The sequence below is a fragment of the Otolemur garnettii genome, unplaced genomic scaffold (assembly GCF_000181295.1).
Source record: "Otolemur garnettii isolate 467f Iridium unplaced genomic scaffold, OtoGar3 scaffold00013, whole genome shotgun sequence".
NCBI lineage: Eukaryota > Metazoa > Chordata > Mammalia > Primates > Galagidae > Otolemur > Otolemur garnettii.
This window is the reverse complement of record NW_003852408.1, coordinates 23,407,683-23,424,557: the sequence shown is the minus strand read 5'-3', so window position 1 is coordinate 23,424,557 and position 16,875 is coordinate 23,407,683. Positions and strand designations below refer to the sequence as shown.

The window sequence follows — 16,875 nt, the reverse complement described above, 5'->3', positions numbered from 1 at the left end:
AAAAAAAAAAAGGCAGTTTTTTACTGAACTTCAGTTTTTGTTGTTTTTCTTACATGGGTTAAAATAAGAGGCCGTAGACACAATGGGAAAAGTCTGTAGGGGCAGGATTTCTGTGGGTACTTGACCTTTGCTAGTAAGCTTTGGTTGGTGACTTACCAAGTATAATTACTTCCTAGACTTTGCTATTCGACCTTGAGTATATTAAGAACCCCCTTCCGTGTCCTGTTAAAGACTTTAAAATCCTATATTCTGTCATTTGTACTGAGAAATATGATGTTCTTCCTCTTTGTTTTGTGACTACTTGAAATAAGATCTATGAGCACTAAATTGTCAGTGTTCTCCTACTTGGCTTTTCTTTAGCATTTGCATTTTATGTCCTTATGTCAGTATAGTTGGTTGAGGTTGTGAGATGGCAATGGTAAGGCTTTAGCCATAAAAGACAATTGTTAAGCTTTAAAGCAAGAGGAGGAGAAAGTTCCCTGTTGGCGGCTGTCCTTGCATTGTGCAGCGGCTTCATTCTCTCACCCTCTAGTCTTAAGAGATATGGGGATGTTCTTGATACTGAGAAGCTTGAGGAGCTGGAAGCGAGTGGTGTGTCTCTTGCTGTATAGCTAGTTAGCAGAGAATCTTTGCACTTACCTTTTTCTGGTTATCTTGACATTTGGAAGTGGCCTGGTTTGGGGTTGTGGAGAGAAAGAAAGAAAGAAAGTAGAAAAGACCATTTTCCTGGAATGAAAAATTCCTCTTTCTTTAAGTAGGAGTTTAGAGTGAGCTGGGACTGATGGGGAAGAATCTTCAGTGTTTCTTCGGCTGGATGTAGCCAGTGACCATAAGTTACTGATTCACTAAATGAGCTCTCCTGTAGGGTATAAGACCACATCTAATTCCAGTTGTCTAATATTTCCAAAGATAAACCAATATACATTCATGACAAAATTTTATATCCAGGAAAATTAGAGAAAGAAACACTTAAATCTCTACCATCTAGGCTGCATTTTGGTGCATTATTCTCCATTCTTTTAGGTTTGGGGGTTGGTTGGTTTGTTTTCTTGCTATGGGAGTGTATGCCATATTACTCCTTAATAGTGGTGACCTTAAAAGATACCTTTTTGTACTTTGAATGAAAGTATTTGAAGGAGACAATTTTCACTTTTCATGCTGTGTTTGTTTTTTGAGGTTATAAAAGTGTACACATTAACATAGTTAATGTAGAGTATACACATGAATACTGAACAGTTTAAGAAACACCTGAGAGTTTAGATATAGTTTAAACATTTCTTGAAGGAGAATTTGGTCCTCCAAATAGTAACACTTCTCAAAAATATAACATCTAGTATTGTTTGTTAATAAGGAATAAGAGACTTTGCAGTAGAAACATCTGAAAGAAACAAAGTGGGGTGAGATGGTAGGGTTTTTCTGACTATTGGCTACCCGCAAGTTTTAAATACTGTGTCCTTTTAAAAGCAACTAGATCTTCTCCTTCCCCTGTCATTCACGTATTTTGGGGGATACTGATGGGAGAATGTGACAACATGTTGAAAACTTACATTAATAGGAAGAAGGAAGGCTCATCTGAATTAGCTTTTTAAAAAGCATTAAAATTGCTGGTATTGTGCGGTTTTTAAGAATCCTGCTGTTAATTTCAACTATTCAGTGATGGGGATTTGGTTATTGGCATTATTTTTAAAGAAGAAAACTATCTTACCCGAGTTGAGGTGGTTTTTAGTATTTGACTGTTACTCTCTTTGCAAATAAATGGATACTTCTAAAGTGTTTTAAAGATAGTTTAGAGGGCTCAAAAAGTTCATTGTCACCTCTCGGATACTGCTGCAGATAAATTCTCACTAATTTGTGTCTGTAGTAAGAGTTACCTTCCAAATTATTACTGCTTTTAAATAATAGTTTGTCAAAGGCTTGTTGAACACCTGAATTTGTCCCACGTTCTATGCTGAGCAGCTGGAGGTAGGAATGAGAGTCCCACCTTCCCTGGAGAAACTTGCTTTTTTTATGAGGGGACCCTGCGAGCTAATTATTATCATGTAACAAATGGTGAATCAGATGGTGAGATGGAGCAGCGTACAAGAAGGGATGAGTGTCATGGTGTGGCTGCTGGCGAAAGTGTCCCCCAAGGTAGATGGGCTCAAGCTTGCTGAGACAGGAAAGAAAAGGCATTCCAGGCAGGGAACAGCTAGAATAAGGCAGGAAAGTGCCATGATGTGTGTCAGATAATTTATAGAATAAAATTAATAAAATTTCGAAATGAATAGAAAGTATTCTCTGAGGTTCTCATTTGGGTCGCCAAGACTGTAATGGCAGTCTCATTTAGACAGGAAATGAAAGTTAAATTCCCAAAGTTGTTTGTGTCATTGTTCTTTGGCTGTGAGAAAGTCCTAAAGCGATGCTCTTTTTATCCTCCACGTACTGCAACAGGCCCAGAGAGAACTCCAGCCCCTAACTTGTTGGTGATTGAGCAGCCCTGGCACGCAGAGCCTCTGTCTCTAAAACATTTGTTTCATCCCACTGTCGCCTGAACTAATACATTTAGTATTAGTAAATTAGTAAATTTAAAACTAGGTTTTCATGTACTGTGATAAAACGCTTTCATGCCAGTATTATTTAAGGCATCACATTTTATTCTAGTAGATGAATAACAGAAAATCTCAGGTATATTTTATTGAGAAAAAAACCCACTGAAACTCTTACTTTAAACATTAATTGTAAACAGAATTCATAATAGATACTTGCCAGCTTTGAGCATAGGGACCATCAAGGGCAGCACTTTATAACCCATTCCTCAGATGTTATCTGTGGAAGTTGAGAGCCTTCGGTGTGTTCCCCGTAGAGCCATACATGATATACCACACTCAGGCAGTTCATGGAATGTGAGAAATATCTTAATGCTTTATCGTTTGACAATTTAACCAAGGAAAAACCACACCTTTATAGGTTTAACTTACTGTGACATTTTCTTCTATTTCCCTTCCCCTTCAGGTATCTCCAGGGCATCTTACTAAAAAGTATAGCTCATGCTCAACAATATTTCTAGATGACAGCACAGTCAGCCAGCCTAATCTTAGAACCACAGTAAAATGGTGAGTACAACTAGGCTGCCAAGAGCTGAGTGACAGACCCCCTTATGCTAAAGGCATCCCAGCCATCCTTAGTCATTTCAGCCATTTGGTTGTCCTTTTCAGTGATCAGTTTAAGAAATTGGTGTCAACTATATATTGATTTCAAGGACCTAGGTATGAATTTTCACTTTCTATTTTAATCTTAGACTGCATGGTGGAAGGGAAAGCCAGTTAGCAAAGAAGCAATCCCAGAAAAAGTGTAGCTCTTTATTTGATGCATTTATGTTAAGGCAATGTTGAACATAATGAAAAGGAGGAGGTGCTTTTTTATTGGCTGTTTCTAGAAAATAGTAGTTCCTTATTAGTCACTGTTCCTTAAAACAGTGTGTATGTACCACTTTGGAAACTACTCTTGGAAGATGGATCAGCTTGCCCTGTGCTGGCACTAGAGTGCATCTACATTTACATGAGCACCCATAGTCCACAATAAGAGATGCACTTTCGAAACACTGAGATGAACCTTTCAAGTTTATCTAAAAAGGAAAACCTAACTCCATTGGGTTGTCCAGGGAACATTATTAACATTTCTTTGGATTACAAGTGTTTATTTTCAGAACATAGTTTGGGAAATGCTACTTTAGCATATTAACGTCCTCATCCCTAATTTTTTTCAGTCTTAAAACATAACTAGCTTATAGAAACTTTAGTACTATTTCTAATATACTAGCTTTTTTAGATAATTGAAGTGTCGGAACTTCTTTTAATTAAAAATGGCAGGTTTACACTCATCATAATGTCACTTTCCTATCTCACTTGTAACAGTAGTTGGGATCAAATTGTGTTTCACCAAAACCTAGACCTCAGTACTGTCTAAAGTCGTAGTCTTTGGCACCTGTTAAGTAATCACTAAAGTCTATATTCAGCCTTAGCCCTAAATCCATGAATACAAAAACAACTCTGTTTTAGCTGGACTCCCAAGCTTCTTTTGAATTGGAAAGATTTTAATGTTTAAGCAGAGATTAACTTTGCTCAAAAAAGTAGACTTCATGCCCCTCCCCCACTTAGTCTAAATTTTAGAAGTCTACTTTTGGAAGTCCAATAAGTTTAAATTTGTTCTCATTAAGTTTTAGAAATGATTATATGATGTATTCACTGTTGGTGAAATAAAGGTTTATTGAGTAAATCAATAGGGTAAATTGGCTTTTAGGAAAGATTTTTTAAAATGTGTAACGTGGGGTAGTAATGCATGTTCTCAATGGGATGAGTAAGCCATATTAGAATGACTTATACAACTTTTTATAAAATATATGTTTGCAAACACATGCATTTTCCAGCCTCCACCTTCCATCCATCTCTAGGCCCTCCCTAGCCTTTTAGGGAAATGGGAGAAGGATATGAGGCATAATTACATGGACAAAAGCATCCCAAGTGATTCTGATCATAACCCTAACTCGGTCATTCCCAAACTTTGCCATAGTGGAATCACCTGGTAACTTTTAAAACCATCCTGATACCCAAGTTATACCATGCCAGTTAAACCAGAATGTCTCAAGTTGGAAGTCAGGTGATTCCAGTGTGCAGCAAAGTTTGAGAACCACTGCTTGATTTGACAACAAACTGCTTCTATTGGCAGGACCGTGTGCAGGTCAGTTTTAAGCCTTATTTTCCTAATCTGTAAGATGGGTTGTTGGGGTTAATACCATATACGTTTTGGTGGTCCTTTCCAGCTTATAACTTCAAATTCTGTAGTTTTAAAATCAGTTTGGAGTCAAAACTATTTGAAGCACTATAGAAGTATCCATCTTTGATGCTAATAATATTATAGGCTTTTTAAAAAGTGCTAATATTTAATAGCTAGACCTACTTTTAAAATTCAGATTTGCCTTCCCTCAATTATTTTGAGCCTCATTTTAGGCACTGAGGGCAAAAGGAAGCTTCTGACTTACCTAAGTTTGCTAATATACATCATCTGTGGGTAACTTAGGACTTCAGGAAGTGTGTCTCAGTTGTGTATGTTCAGTAACCTTTCATTTGCACTAATTGGGAAATGGCTGCTATTAATACTCCACGGCCCAGTGCTGTGCCGCAGTGCTAGTGCTGCGTGTGTCAGGACAGCTGCACCTGTCGTGGTATTGTGTGCACGTACCTTTACTAACACATTTTCTAATAATCATGCAAAAGTGATTTTAAGTGATTTTATTTGGCATAAAGCACTTTCATTTATTTATGTTTAGGGAAATAATGACAAACAGGAGGGTAGGTGATAGTCGCTAAACAACTGAAAGGCAGAGCCTAACAGGAAACAGAGCTGCTGTAGCACTTAAATTTCAGCCTGCGCACAAATCGAACTCACCCGGGATGAAAGATTTTCTATGGGTGGAAAAGCAAATAATATAATAATCAACAGAAATCTGTCTTCTAACAGCATATTGCATAGCATTTTGGTTCTTTTGTTTTTGCTAAAAGCCAAAGAATTAAAACAAGGGGAAGTACACACACAGTACTGTTCTGAACTGGAGGATTTCAGGGCCCCCAGGAGGGCTCCCCACTACCCCCTTCTAAAAATGTCTTCACACCTAACATAATAAAATCAGTTGTTGAAAACATTTTTTTTTCCCTCCACAGTGTGACCTTAGCAATATATTACCACATAAAGAACAGGTGAGCTCTTTTAAAATGTCTTGTTATTCCAGCTAATTGCTTTGTATGATACCCAGTTTACTATTAGGTTATACTTGTAGACATGGAATGCTTATTGCAGTATTGAAGCAAATCACGTTGGGGTTTTGGGGTCCTTAAGAGTCTTCTAACTCTTACATTATTGAGGATCCCGTAAAGTATTTATTCATGTCAATTATATTGGCATACTATATTAGAAATTAAAATTCAGCATTAAAAAAATAAATTTTTTTTGTTTAGATTTCTTAGCCTTGGCACTCTTGATGTTTTGAGCAAGATAACTCTTTGTTGTGGGGGCTTTTTGTGTTCCATCGTAGGAAGGCTTCTACCCAGAAGATGCCAGTAGCAATACTCCCAGGTTGTGACAAGAGAAAATGCCCCCTGGAGGACAAACACACCCCAATCAAGAACCATATAGTTAACATAATATTTTTCACAAAAAGTAAATTTTTTTTTTTTTTTTTTTTTTTGCAGTTTTTTTCAGTTTTTGCCCGGGGCTGGGTTTGAACCCACCACCTCTGGCATATGGGGCCAGCGCCCTACTCCTCTGAGTCACAGGCGCCGCCGCAAAACTAACTTTTTTTCTGCAACAAAAATGGCGAGTAAAAAGTGTCATTTATTTACGTTTTTGCAAATCTCTAATGTCTGGCTTAATAGGAGACAGCTGGATTCTCATCTCTGTCTTTGCCATTTGTTTTGAAGAAGCAGAAAGACAACGACCTCGCCGTATACAATTTATAGTTAGGAAAAAGTATATTTTTAAAGCTTTCAGGTAATTATAGATATTCTTTCATACTCCACCAAAACTCCACATGCATCAATCTTATGAAAAAGTCTTTTAAGTATTGAGAAGCGGTCAGGCTCACAGTAGGAGGAATAAGTTTTCCAAAGTCCTGATTTTTAGCTTAAAAGCTTGAATTTTATCACTGGCAACAAATACTTGTTATAATATTTTCCTTGAAGCAACAGGCTTACTTTGTTAATTTTTGAGATGATTGTTGTACTTTCAAATAAAAATTGGGTTCCTTGAAAAGAAGTGGCGTGTCGGTTCACAATAAATCACAAGTGTTTTTCCTTAATACAACCATATTTTAGTCTGTAGAAATGACTTATGTGAACTTCCCACTTACTCATAATATTAAAAATAAAAGTCAAGATTTAATAATACCATTAAGTAGTACCATTAATTTTTATTGTTACATCAAGGATATTTCCAAGTAAAGCAAGGCTTTTTTTTTTTTTTTTAACTGCGAGGGGCAGTGAAGAATGCATAATTTGGTACCACTGCCTTTATTCATGCTAAAAAACTAAGTTTTACCCATGTTCACTTTTATACAATCATTGCAAATGTCTTTGAAAAAAGCAAGCAAAGTCTTAGTATTCTTACAAGAATAGTTATAAATTCATGGGTCTCCTGGTCTAAGGGAGGTTGGTAGACCACACTTGGAGAACCATTGTTTTAAATGAATAGGGTATATTAGTTTTATAAATTCTAAAAGTTCATCAAAAACTGGTATTTTTTTAAAATGAAGAGGAACTAAGTTTTTAACTCAAATTGATTAAAAGAAATAAATACAGAAGAATATAATATAGAGCACTAAAGTGAGGGAAAACGTAGGAAATCAAATCTCGTGTTAACATCCATTACAGTTCTAAAGACTTAATTGCCTTACACTACTATGTTGTAAAGAGTTTTTGGTATTCCAGTGTGAGATTAAAAAATAGATTTGGTTTGTTACTATTACCTGTTAGGGTCATGGTAGCTGGTCATTGTAGAAGACTGCAGAGTACAGGATTTGAAATGCTGAGTAAAAGAGGTCAGGAACCCTCAGAAGGCCAGGATCCAGGAGGAGAATTTGTAAAACTATTTGCTTTGTTGAAAGTTAGGCATCTCCCTCCACTCCCTACTCCCCCAACTCCCAGCAAATATTTTACTAAGTAACTAAGAATTCCTGAATTAATTTTTTAAATGCATGTTCTTATTTTATAGAGATGCAAATAGATCACTGGATATTTTTGACGAGAGGTCACATCCACTCACAGTAAGTTCCTTTTTTTTGAGGTCGTGTTTTTCTCTCAGAGTTGTGTTTATGTCATCCTGAAGTCAAAACCATTTTCCTTTAAGTCTTCTTCCCCACCTCATGTTGTACATAATCATCTTACAAAAGAGGTATAATAAGGATATACTAAGAACGGACTTGCAGCTTTATTTAGTGAGCTAAGATGAGTAAATGTACTATTCAAATAATAGCAAATTATTTTTTAAAAGATAATTTTCAGTAGCACTGAATAATATAAATATCAATAGTTCTAAAATATGCATGATCGCTTTTAGGAGAATTTGAAAATAATTTATCAATTAAAATGGCAAAAAAAGAAGTAAAACTTCACTTCCTCAGGTGCATAGTAGCTGCTTTTGAGTGCGTACTAGCCACATATGGCCAGTGACTATTGTACTGGATGGTGCAGGCTTAGAGCAGCTGTCCCAGCCTTTTTGGCACCAGGGACCATTTACATGGAAGACAGTTTTTCCATGGATTGGGGGCAGGGAGAATGGGTTCAGGATGGTTCGAGTACATTACATCTCCACCTCAGATCATCAGGCATTAGATTCTTATAAAGAGTTCACAGCCTAGATCTCTTAGAATCGCAGTTCATAGTAGGGTTCACTCTCCTGTGAGGATGTAATGCTGCCACTTGTCTGACAGTGGTGATGCCAGCAATGTGGAGCGGCTGTAAATACAGATGAAGCCTCACGTGTCTGCTTCTCACACTCCCAGATCAGGGGTTAGAGACTGCAGACTTAGAGTCTTGTGGTTATAGGAAACTAAACATGTGTTTTCAATGTGTGCTACAGAGAAGCCTGACATGATCATGAAGACTTGTAAGCCTAAAAATAGTTTGTTTTGGTAGATTCCATTAGGGGAAGTAGTAAGGAACATAAAAATCCTCTGAGCCTACCCAGCAGCAATTTCTTGGCATACCCAATGCCAGTGTCTAATGAATGGTGATGAATATTAAATTATTATAGTTCTTTAAGATCCTAGTGTTTATATTTAAAAGACTAAAAGACATGTCACACAAAATTATTTTAAGGGATATATGGGCACAAATGTGAAAACTACTGTCTTATGAATACTAAAAAGCTTTTTTTCAATGAATACTTGTATTGCCTCTTTTCTGCTTTCAGCGAGAGAAGGTTCCAGAAGAGTACTTTAAGCACGATCCTGAACACAAATTTATTTACAGATTTGTTCGTACTCTATTCAGTGCTGCACAGCTAACAGCTGAATGTGCAATAGTAACTTTGGTAAGCTATTTCTTATTCATAAAGCATCTTTAGAAATAAAAGTAGGTTCTTGAAATTGTCATCTGAATTTTAAGAGAAATGTTATCAAAGGAAAGTAAATATATACGCTTGAATTTAATAATCATGGTTTATGTTAGTTACCATTGCTTTTCTTATCACAGAACAATTGCTGTAAAAGGCAGCAGGAGAGATTTCTGGATTCTGCCCCCACACTTCATTGCCCACATGTAGTGCTCTCTCTCTTTTCATGTTGGGGGTGAGATGGGGAGCAGCAACAAAACCATCTGACGGCGGGCCAAGATGAGTACAGTGTAGGTCTAAGCCAGTTCCCAGCTGTATTCCCCAAGCTATTCTGATGCATGTTGTGACTGAGAACTGCTGCCCGAAATTCCATGTTCCTTGGATGTGGGTGTTACGCCATCCCTGCTGGCCTCTTGTGCCTGCTTGGTTAGTTTCCAATGAATATGGTACCAGTGAGACTTGGACATAGGATTTGCTAGCTGTGCCCTGACCTTTATGTCATCCATACGGAATTCCTGTGGTAAGACTTTGTCATTTGGAATAATAAATCCTATTCAAGTTGTTTCGATTGTTTTCCTCCCTACAGCAAACCTGCAGAAAAAAATGCATGGGCTGGAGAAAAAGAATCCTTAGGTTAGTACCCCACTCCTTTAGTGTCTGTTAGAGTTTAGAAGAGGAAGCTTCCTTCTGTTGTGTACTTCAGTAGAGACCTATCAGTGGGCACTGGGTCTGACACAGGCCTTTGCATGGAGCTGCAAGCCATGAAGAATGCCCAGCAGGTGCTGGAGAAGCAAGAGTGGTGCTTCCACAAATGGAGAGAGAGGTGACGCGGGAAGGAAGCTGGATTGAGGGAGAGTCATTGGAGACAGGTGAAGCTTCATGTGCCAGGGAGACAGCAGAGTGGCAGTGTCCAGCAGTCATTCGGATCTGTGGGACTAGAGCACGAATCTGGGCTGGAAGTAAGGAATGAAGAGTGAGAACACTGTGGACATGCAGAGAAAGTGTGTGGGATGAAAGCAGACAGAAGGTAGACCTGTAAGGACTGGTAGCATTTAAGGGATAACTCCCCAGAGAAGTGGCGAAGGTGGGAGGAGAGGGGAATCAAAAGAGGCCGGAGCAGAGGCTGTGGTCACAGTGCTAATGCCGCCAAGCAGTTACTAAGTGCTGGGGCTGAGGAGAGGACAGGTTGAACACACTCCTTACCTTTATATGAGCTTATGTTCTAGTGGGGAAGACATTAAGTTTTTTTTTGTTTGTTTGTTTTAATTTCAGGTATACAAATATTTCAGGTGGGAAATACTAAGAGGATAAAACAGGGTAAAGCAATCCAGAGTGATTGGAGGGGTTTACTGTTTTAGGTAGAATGATCAGGAAGAGCCTCTAGAGAGGCAACGTCTGAACAGCAGCCTGACTGAAGGAAGGACAGTAAAGAGGTCCGGCATTCCGGGCAGTGGGACAAGTGCCAACATCTGGAGACAGAGACCAGTCGCAAGGCAGCCAGTATGGTCAGAGTGAGGAATAAGGGAGAGAAGGAGGAGAGGAGGTCACATGGGCAATGCCATAGCCCACAGGGCTGTGTGACTTGCAGGACATGGGCAGAGGCTAAGTTTTTATTCTAGTTGTGATGGGAACTTTTGGCAGATCTTCAGCAGGGGAGTAGAGTGCCTTTTTTCTTTTTTCTTTCTTTTTTTTTTTTTTTTGAGACAGCTGTTAGTGGGGTTAGAGTGCGGTGATGTCATCATGGCTCACAGCAACCTCACACTTCTGGGCTCTAGTGATCCTCCTTCCTCAGCCTCCCAAGTAGCTGGGACAGGTGTGTGCCATGATGTCTGGCTAACTTTTTCTGGGTTTGGTAGAGTTAGGGTCTCCCTCTTGCTCAGTATGGTCTGCTCCTGACTTCAAGCAGTCCTCCAGCTTCCACCTCCAAGACTGCCAGGATTATAGGCGTGAGCTACTGCACCTGGCCCATGCAGAGCTCTTAATTTAAGAGGTTATGCTGACTGCTCTGGGGAGGACAGACCATAATCGGGAGTTAGAGTGGAGGCAGAGAAGAGGGTTAGGAAGCAGATACAGTGAAAAACCTGAGCAGTGACAAGTGGCTGCTCAGAATCAAAAGCAGGCAGACTCCCAGTGAAGGAATTGTTCGTGGTTGGAGCAGGGTAACTTGTGTGGGTACTGGGCCCCAGCACCCAGGCGAATGGCGATGCTTTTTCCAGTTGGGGAGCATGCTGGGATGAAGAGCTCTGATTTGCTTTTCATTGAGTGAAGGAAGGCACTGAGGGCCTTGACGAGAGGAGTCTCGGAAAAGTGGCGGCCGCAGCAGGCCGGTGGGGTGGTTAAGGAGAGATGGGAGACGAGAAACTGGCACCATGGCGTGATGCTGTGGGCAAACAAGAAGAAAGCATCTTGGAAGTTGTAGGGAGGGATTGGGAATAGAAGAAACACATTCACCTTGGGGAACATCACTGGCAGAGGGGGGAAGTCCTCCGAAAGAGGTAATTGTCAGAACAGTGTTCTTCTGCAGGAGTGGGGTGGATTGACTGCACTGATAGAAGAGTTGGCTTTAGTGGGAAAAAGCACTGACACAGGAGGGCAGGTGGTAGCACTGAGTGTCACCATGGGACAAGTCTAATAGCAAAGGTGGCAGGAAGTTGGAGGAGTGCCAGTGTGGTTTCAGTGCTCTCTCCTGTAGAGACTGGAGCCCTGTGAGGCGTGTTCCTCAGGATGCTTGAGAATGCAGAGCTTGGAGAGCAGGAGCAGAATCTCACTAAGGACATGCTATGTTCAGTAGCCACTTGTTTTTGAAAATAGAGTTGAGTTTCAAGAACAGCCCCAGATCTGAGCTGTCAATCCAGTACTTTTCAGACAAACTCTTGAAAAAGGAAATGTTTTCCATTTACCTTAATACAGAGAGTTGAAATAGCACATATACATATTCTTCTGCAGAGCACTTTTGGGGGAACAACACATCACAGCTTACTGCTATAATCTTTGTAGGATAAATGTTTGATATATGTAAAATAGTTCATGAGATTGTCTCACAAAGTATTTAACAGATTGAGAGGGGTCCCAGGGATATATAGGACTGGCAGCTATTACCACCTGAAAACAGTCAACATCATTAACTGAGTTGGAGGTTCTATAAGAGTAGAATATGAATTTTCATGGAGTGGTAATGGAGATGTGAAAAACAGGGGCTATGAGAAGGGCCATCCTTTGTACCAGAGTGCACCTTACGCAGGTGTGGACTACGGGGAGTGTTGTACAGCCTGTGGCCTGCGCCTGGCCTGCTGCTCTACACAGTAGCCACTGGGGGGCTCTCTTGACCAGTGGTTCCTGCAGCTCATGCCACAGAAGATTAGTTACTGTGAAAAGAAGGTAAAGCACTCAGTGTTACTTGGATTTTACATATTCAAGATGGACCTCTCTGTAAAATTATCTGTTTGACAACATCTAGATAAATTGCATTTGATGGGCACGCAAGTATTTTTCGAACAAATGTAATCTACACTGGTCCTGAGTATGCTGCCTGGGCTGGAAATTTGCATGGGCAAGGCAGGCAGCAGAGGTATCTGGCCCACAACTATGATCTGACCTTTTACTTTGGGTGACTGGGCAAGGTCTCTGTAGACTATACGAACAAAAGGCACTTACTTTCTGGTCAAAAACAGAAGAAACCTGTCATTTATAACAGTTTTTATCACAGCACTTAAACTGAACTAAAATCAAAGACCAGTGCTCTACTTTTGCAGGTTTACTTAGAAAGGCTTTTAACTTATGCTGAGATCGACATTTGTCCCACTAACTGGAAAAGAATTGTTTTGGGAGCGATTCTTCTTGCCTCCAAGGTTTGGGACGATCAGGCTGTATGGAATGTGGACTACTGCCAGATCCTCAAGGACATTACAGTTGAGGACATGTGAGTTTGTAAGGTTTTGGTGAATTTCCTAACCATTTTCCATTTGCTCCCATAAAGTTAACACTTTTAGAAGTATTTATAAATGTTACAACATGCAGATAATGGAAATAGGTATAAAGGTACATACTCCTTTCTACCCAGCATAAGTATAGCAGTTAATATTTCCCATCATTAATTGGTAGGTCTTAATGTGTTATTATTGTGATAATCTAGATAAACTGAAAAGTATTTTTCTGATGGTCTTTGGCTAAACATTTTGCGAACTTGCTCCAGAACAACATAGTACAGTAACTATCACTAGGGCTTTATAAAAGCTATCTGCCAATTCCAGTCCCTTTTTAAGGGGTACTGCTCTGGCCTTTGAAACAATTGTTTGGCCTCTGTTAAGGTTTGAGGGCCTCTGCCCTAGTGAGAAGCTTCCACCTGAGTCACACATTATATGTTTGTTTTTGCTGGTCTTTCCCTGCCTTTATTTGAAGATCTGTTTGTACAAAAGTCATAGGGTTAAAAATTAAATATCCACACATCCCTGTGTTCCTGCCCCCTCCCCGTCAGGAACTTGCCTGTGATTGGAAGTAGCCCAGTGAGAAGGGAAGCTCCAGGATCCCCCCAGGCCATCTGAGCTGCATGGCCAGGGCAGAAGCCAGTGGTCACCACACTCTGCCTGGCTCGCAGGCACTTGGACAAGCACGGCGGCACTTGAAGGCCTTGAATTACTTTGAGTGTACCTGCTGAGTCACAGGGCTCCACACAGAGGGCACTGCATGGCTGTGAAACACCAACTTCACATGGCCTTCCTTCTGGCCTCCTTGATGGCTGTGAAGGAAAGGCCCCTGAACAGGGTGGGGAGGAGGAGCCAGGGAAAGACTCAGAGTGCCTGCTTGACAATGCCTTTGTGGGTGGGGTTTAGAAAGGTACCAAGGGGCGGTGCCTGTGGCTCAACCGAGTAGGGCGCCAGCCCCATATACTGGAGGTAGCGGGTTCAAACCCCACCCTGGCCAAAAACTGTAAAAGAACTATTAAAAAAAAAAAAAAGAGTACAAAGGAATACCTCTTGTTCCTTATGTTGAGCAGCATGAGAAGATGAGGAACGTGACAGGCAGTGGCAAGAATTTGTTTTTGTTGTCCATTGCTCCAGATGAGACTGTCACTCAGAATGACCAAGCTCTGTTATTTACAACTGAAGTGAGGATACCTGTGACTAACAAGGCACCAGTGGTTTTTGGTAGCTGTTGAAGCGGTGAGAATGACGACTTACGCTAATAGTGTAAACTGAGCGGCCATGGTGCTGTTGCTGGCACCCATTGTAGCACAGGGTGTAGCAGCAAATGAACTGGAAATGCATGGAGGTACTGTAGGAAGTTGCAGACACTGCAGTGACTTTGGCTGCTACTGTCATCAGTTGGCAAACTGGTCCTTGAAGGAAGCACAATTTGTCATCATGAACACTTAGCCCTGTCATTATGATAGCTGAAACTTTCTCAAACCTGCCACTAAGCAGAGGGCTCTGGTTCTAGTCATAGGATCAGAGAACGTGCAGGTTTCCACAGACGTGAGCTCCAGAAGCAGTGGTGGCAGTGCCGGCTCCCAGACCAGCTCTAAACCATGCTGTTTGTGTGAACAGAGAAGCATGGGAGCCGTGCTCCCAGCAGGCTGCTTTTGTTCATGGTCTTTGGAAATTAGAAAACACTACAACAAAGTGTTCGCTAACATTTGTCTCATCTCCCTGCTGTTGACTATTTGTAATAGTCTCATTTTGAATTTAAATTGAAAAATTAAAAAATTGATGTCTATCAGATTTTTCTTTAAATTTTCCAATATCTACATGTCTTGTTAGACTATATTTCTCTCAAAAGAATAAGTTGAACTGAGCAGCTGCTATTCAGAAAACGTGCTATCCCTGTAAAGGGTATGCTATTCAGCCATCTAGCCATTTAAACAACAGAACTCCCAGGAGATGCAAATTCTGTAGGCATCATGCTTTTCTTCAGTGATTAAACCTCTATTAATAAACATGTTAATCCTATGAAGTACTGTATTTCTACACAGTTAAAATGTATTAGTGGAAAAAATATAAAAGGGATCCTGAAGTGCATTTATTCCTGTGGCAAATTAAGTCCTGATTAGCTGATTATCAAAACATTATCTGATTTACATTTCTATAGACTTATGACCATATGAACAGGAAATTAATTTTGGAAGTAGGTTCAGTTGGGTGTTAAGTTCAACAAATGAGAAAACCACATCTCTTCTCATTTTTTAACTGCTCTCCATATAAGAGAATATCAAGCATTTGTTGACTTAGCCAGTAGATAAAATATTAAAACTTCAAAATTAAGAAACCAAATGTGTTATTCAGGCATTTATTATTTTTATACAGTTAACTCTTTATAGCAATTGTTATAAGAGTGGTAAGACTCAACTCGAATTTATTTTAACTTGTATTTATGTACGTAAACATTTGGTGAGGGCGTGTATGTTCCTGTAGCAGAGGGCCACTCCCCACCCTCTCCCCCACGTTTCCTTCTGGCCAGGGGCACTGGGCACTGGGCACTGAGCATCTCAGGGCTTCATTCCCAGCTCCAAAGAAACACCAAGTTGATAAGTCCAGTGCCCTGCTAGAGGTCATTTCATAAAGTGGGCTTAGTCTAGCTACGGCATCTATCTCTGATCTTTCTGCCTTCCGAAGTTTAAAGAGTACCTCTGCCCTGTCATGATGACAATTTCTCACCTTGGCAATCAATATGAAGGTGAGCAAAAACTTGCATTATGCCCTTTGACACAGCCTCATGGACTGGGGTGGGGGAGGGGATTCCCTTTCCCGTGAATGCAGCTTATTTATTTATTTATTTGAGATGAATCCTTGTTGCCTCAAGAGTCTTTCCCCCTCAGAGATAATAGCGGTGGCTCTCCACGGATCCATTTGTTGCCGTGGTGATGTGCCCACTCCTTTTGTTGGCGCTTCTCTACTTCAATAAGCCCCTTCCTGTTATCAGCCCGGTGAAAATGTCTGCAAGTTCTTCAGAGCTAATAAACAGCATACATCATTCCTTTCATCTGATCACTATAGTGGGGCCCTGTGAGCGAACGTGGAGTATGAATCGCACAGCTGCACTAATGGAACTCTGAAGAATGAACCCCGAGTCAGCAGCACGAGTGCATCAGAGGGCCGTAACCTTCCCCCTCATCCCAAACTCAAAGTGCTGGGATGCAGAAGGGACCACAAATAGCTGTACCTTGTTTGAGCATTAGTGTGTTAATCCAACTGGGTAGCCTTTGTTTCATAACGGAATTTAGAGCCATCCTAGTAGCTCTGAATGATATTTTTGAAGATAGCCCAGTTGACTAAAATTGTCCTGCATTGGTTTTGTTTTGTTTCTCCTCCCCCAGGAATGAGATGGAAAGGCATTTTTTGGAGTTGCTTCAGTTTAATATTAATGTTCCTGCCAGTGTTTATGCCAAATACTACTTTGACCTCCGCTCCTTAGCAGATGACAACAACGTGAATTTTTTGTATGCTCCTCTTAGCAAAGAAAGAGCACAGAACCTAGAGGTAAGGCTGTGAAATCACTTAGTGAGGTTTTCTGGCAGCCACCAAAGCCAACTGCTATGACTAAATCTTATTAAGTAGTGATAATAGGAAAACGGAAAACTTTAAAATTAACTAATACACTGAAGAACTTATGAGCCCTTTGACATATTATCATATTCCCTGTGTCTTTTATGGTTTATACAAAGTTGCACATTATTTTAAAATTTACGGATATCATCTCTTCTGTGACTATAATTCAGAATATTTTTAATCAAATTTAATCTATTCTTAACGGTTTTCCTTTTTGAACGTACCCTTCCATACCATACGAGAACAATTTCTT

General features: G+C 40.2%; 1 protein-coding gene across 2 annotated transcripts in view; it reads left to right on the top strand.

Moving 5' to 3' along the window:
• Positions 1–16,875, top strand: part of CCNYL1 (cyclin Y like 1) — a 33,292-nt gene that overhangs the window by 14,778 nt on the left and 1,639 nt on the right. Inside the window, exons 4-9 of one of the 2 annotated variants that reach the window (XM_003784994.3) lie at positions 2,992–3,092; positions 5,697–5,732; positions 7,741–7,792; positions 8,941–9,060; positions 12,834–13,000; positions 16,391–16,553. In XM_003784994.3, the coding sequence (XP_003785042.1) occupies positions 2,992–3,092; positions 5,697–5,732; positions 7,741–7,792; positions 8,941–9,060; positions 12,834–13,000; positions 16,391–16,553 (639 nt within the window). The remainder of the gene's footprint in view (positions 1–2,991; positions 3,093–5,696; positions 5,733–7,740; positions 7,793–8,940; positions 9,061–12,833; positions 13,001–16,390; positions 16,554–16,875) is intronic. The other variant, XM_012802159.2, reaches the window with a different exon arrangement.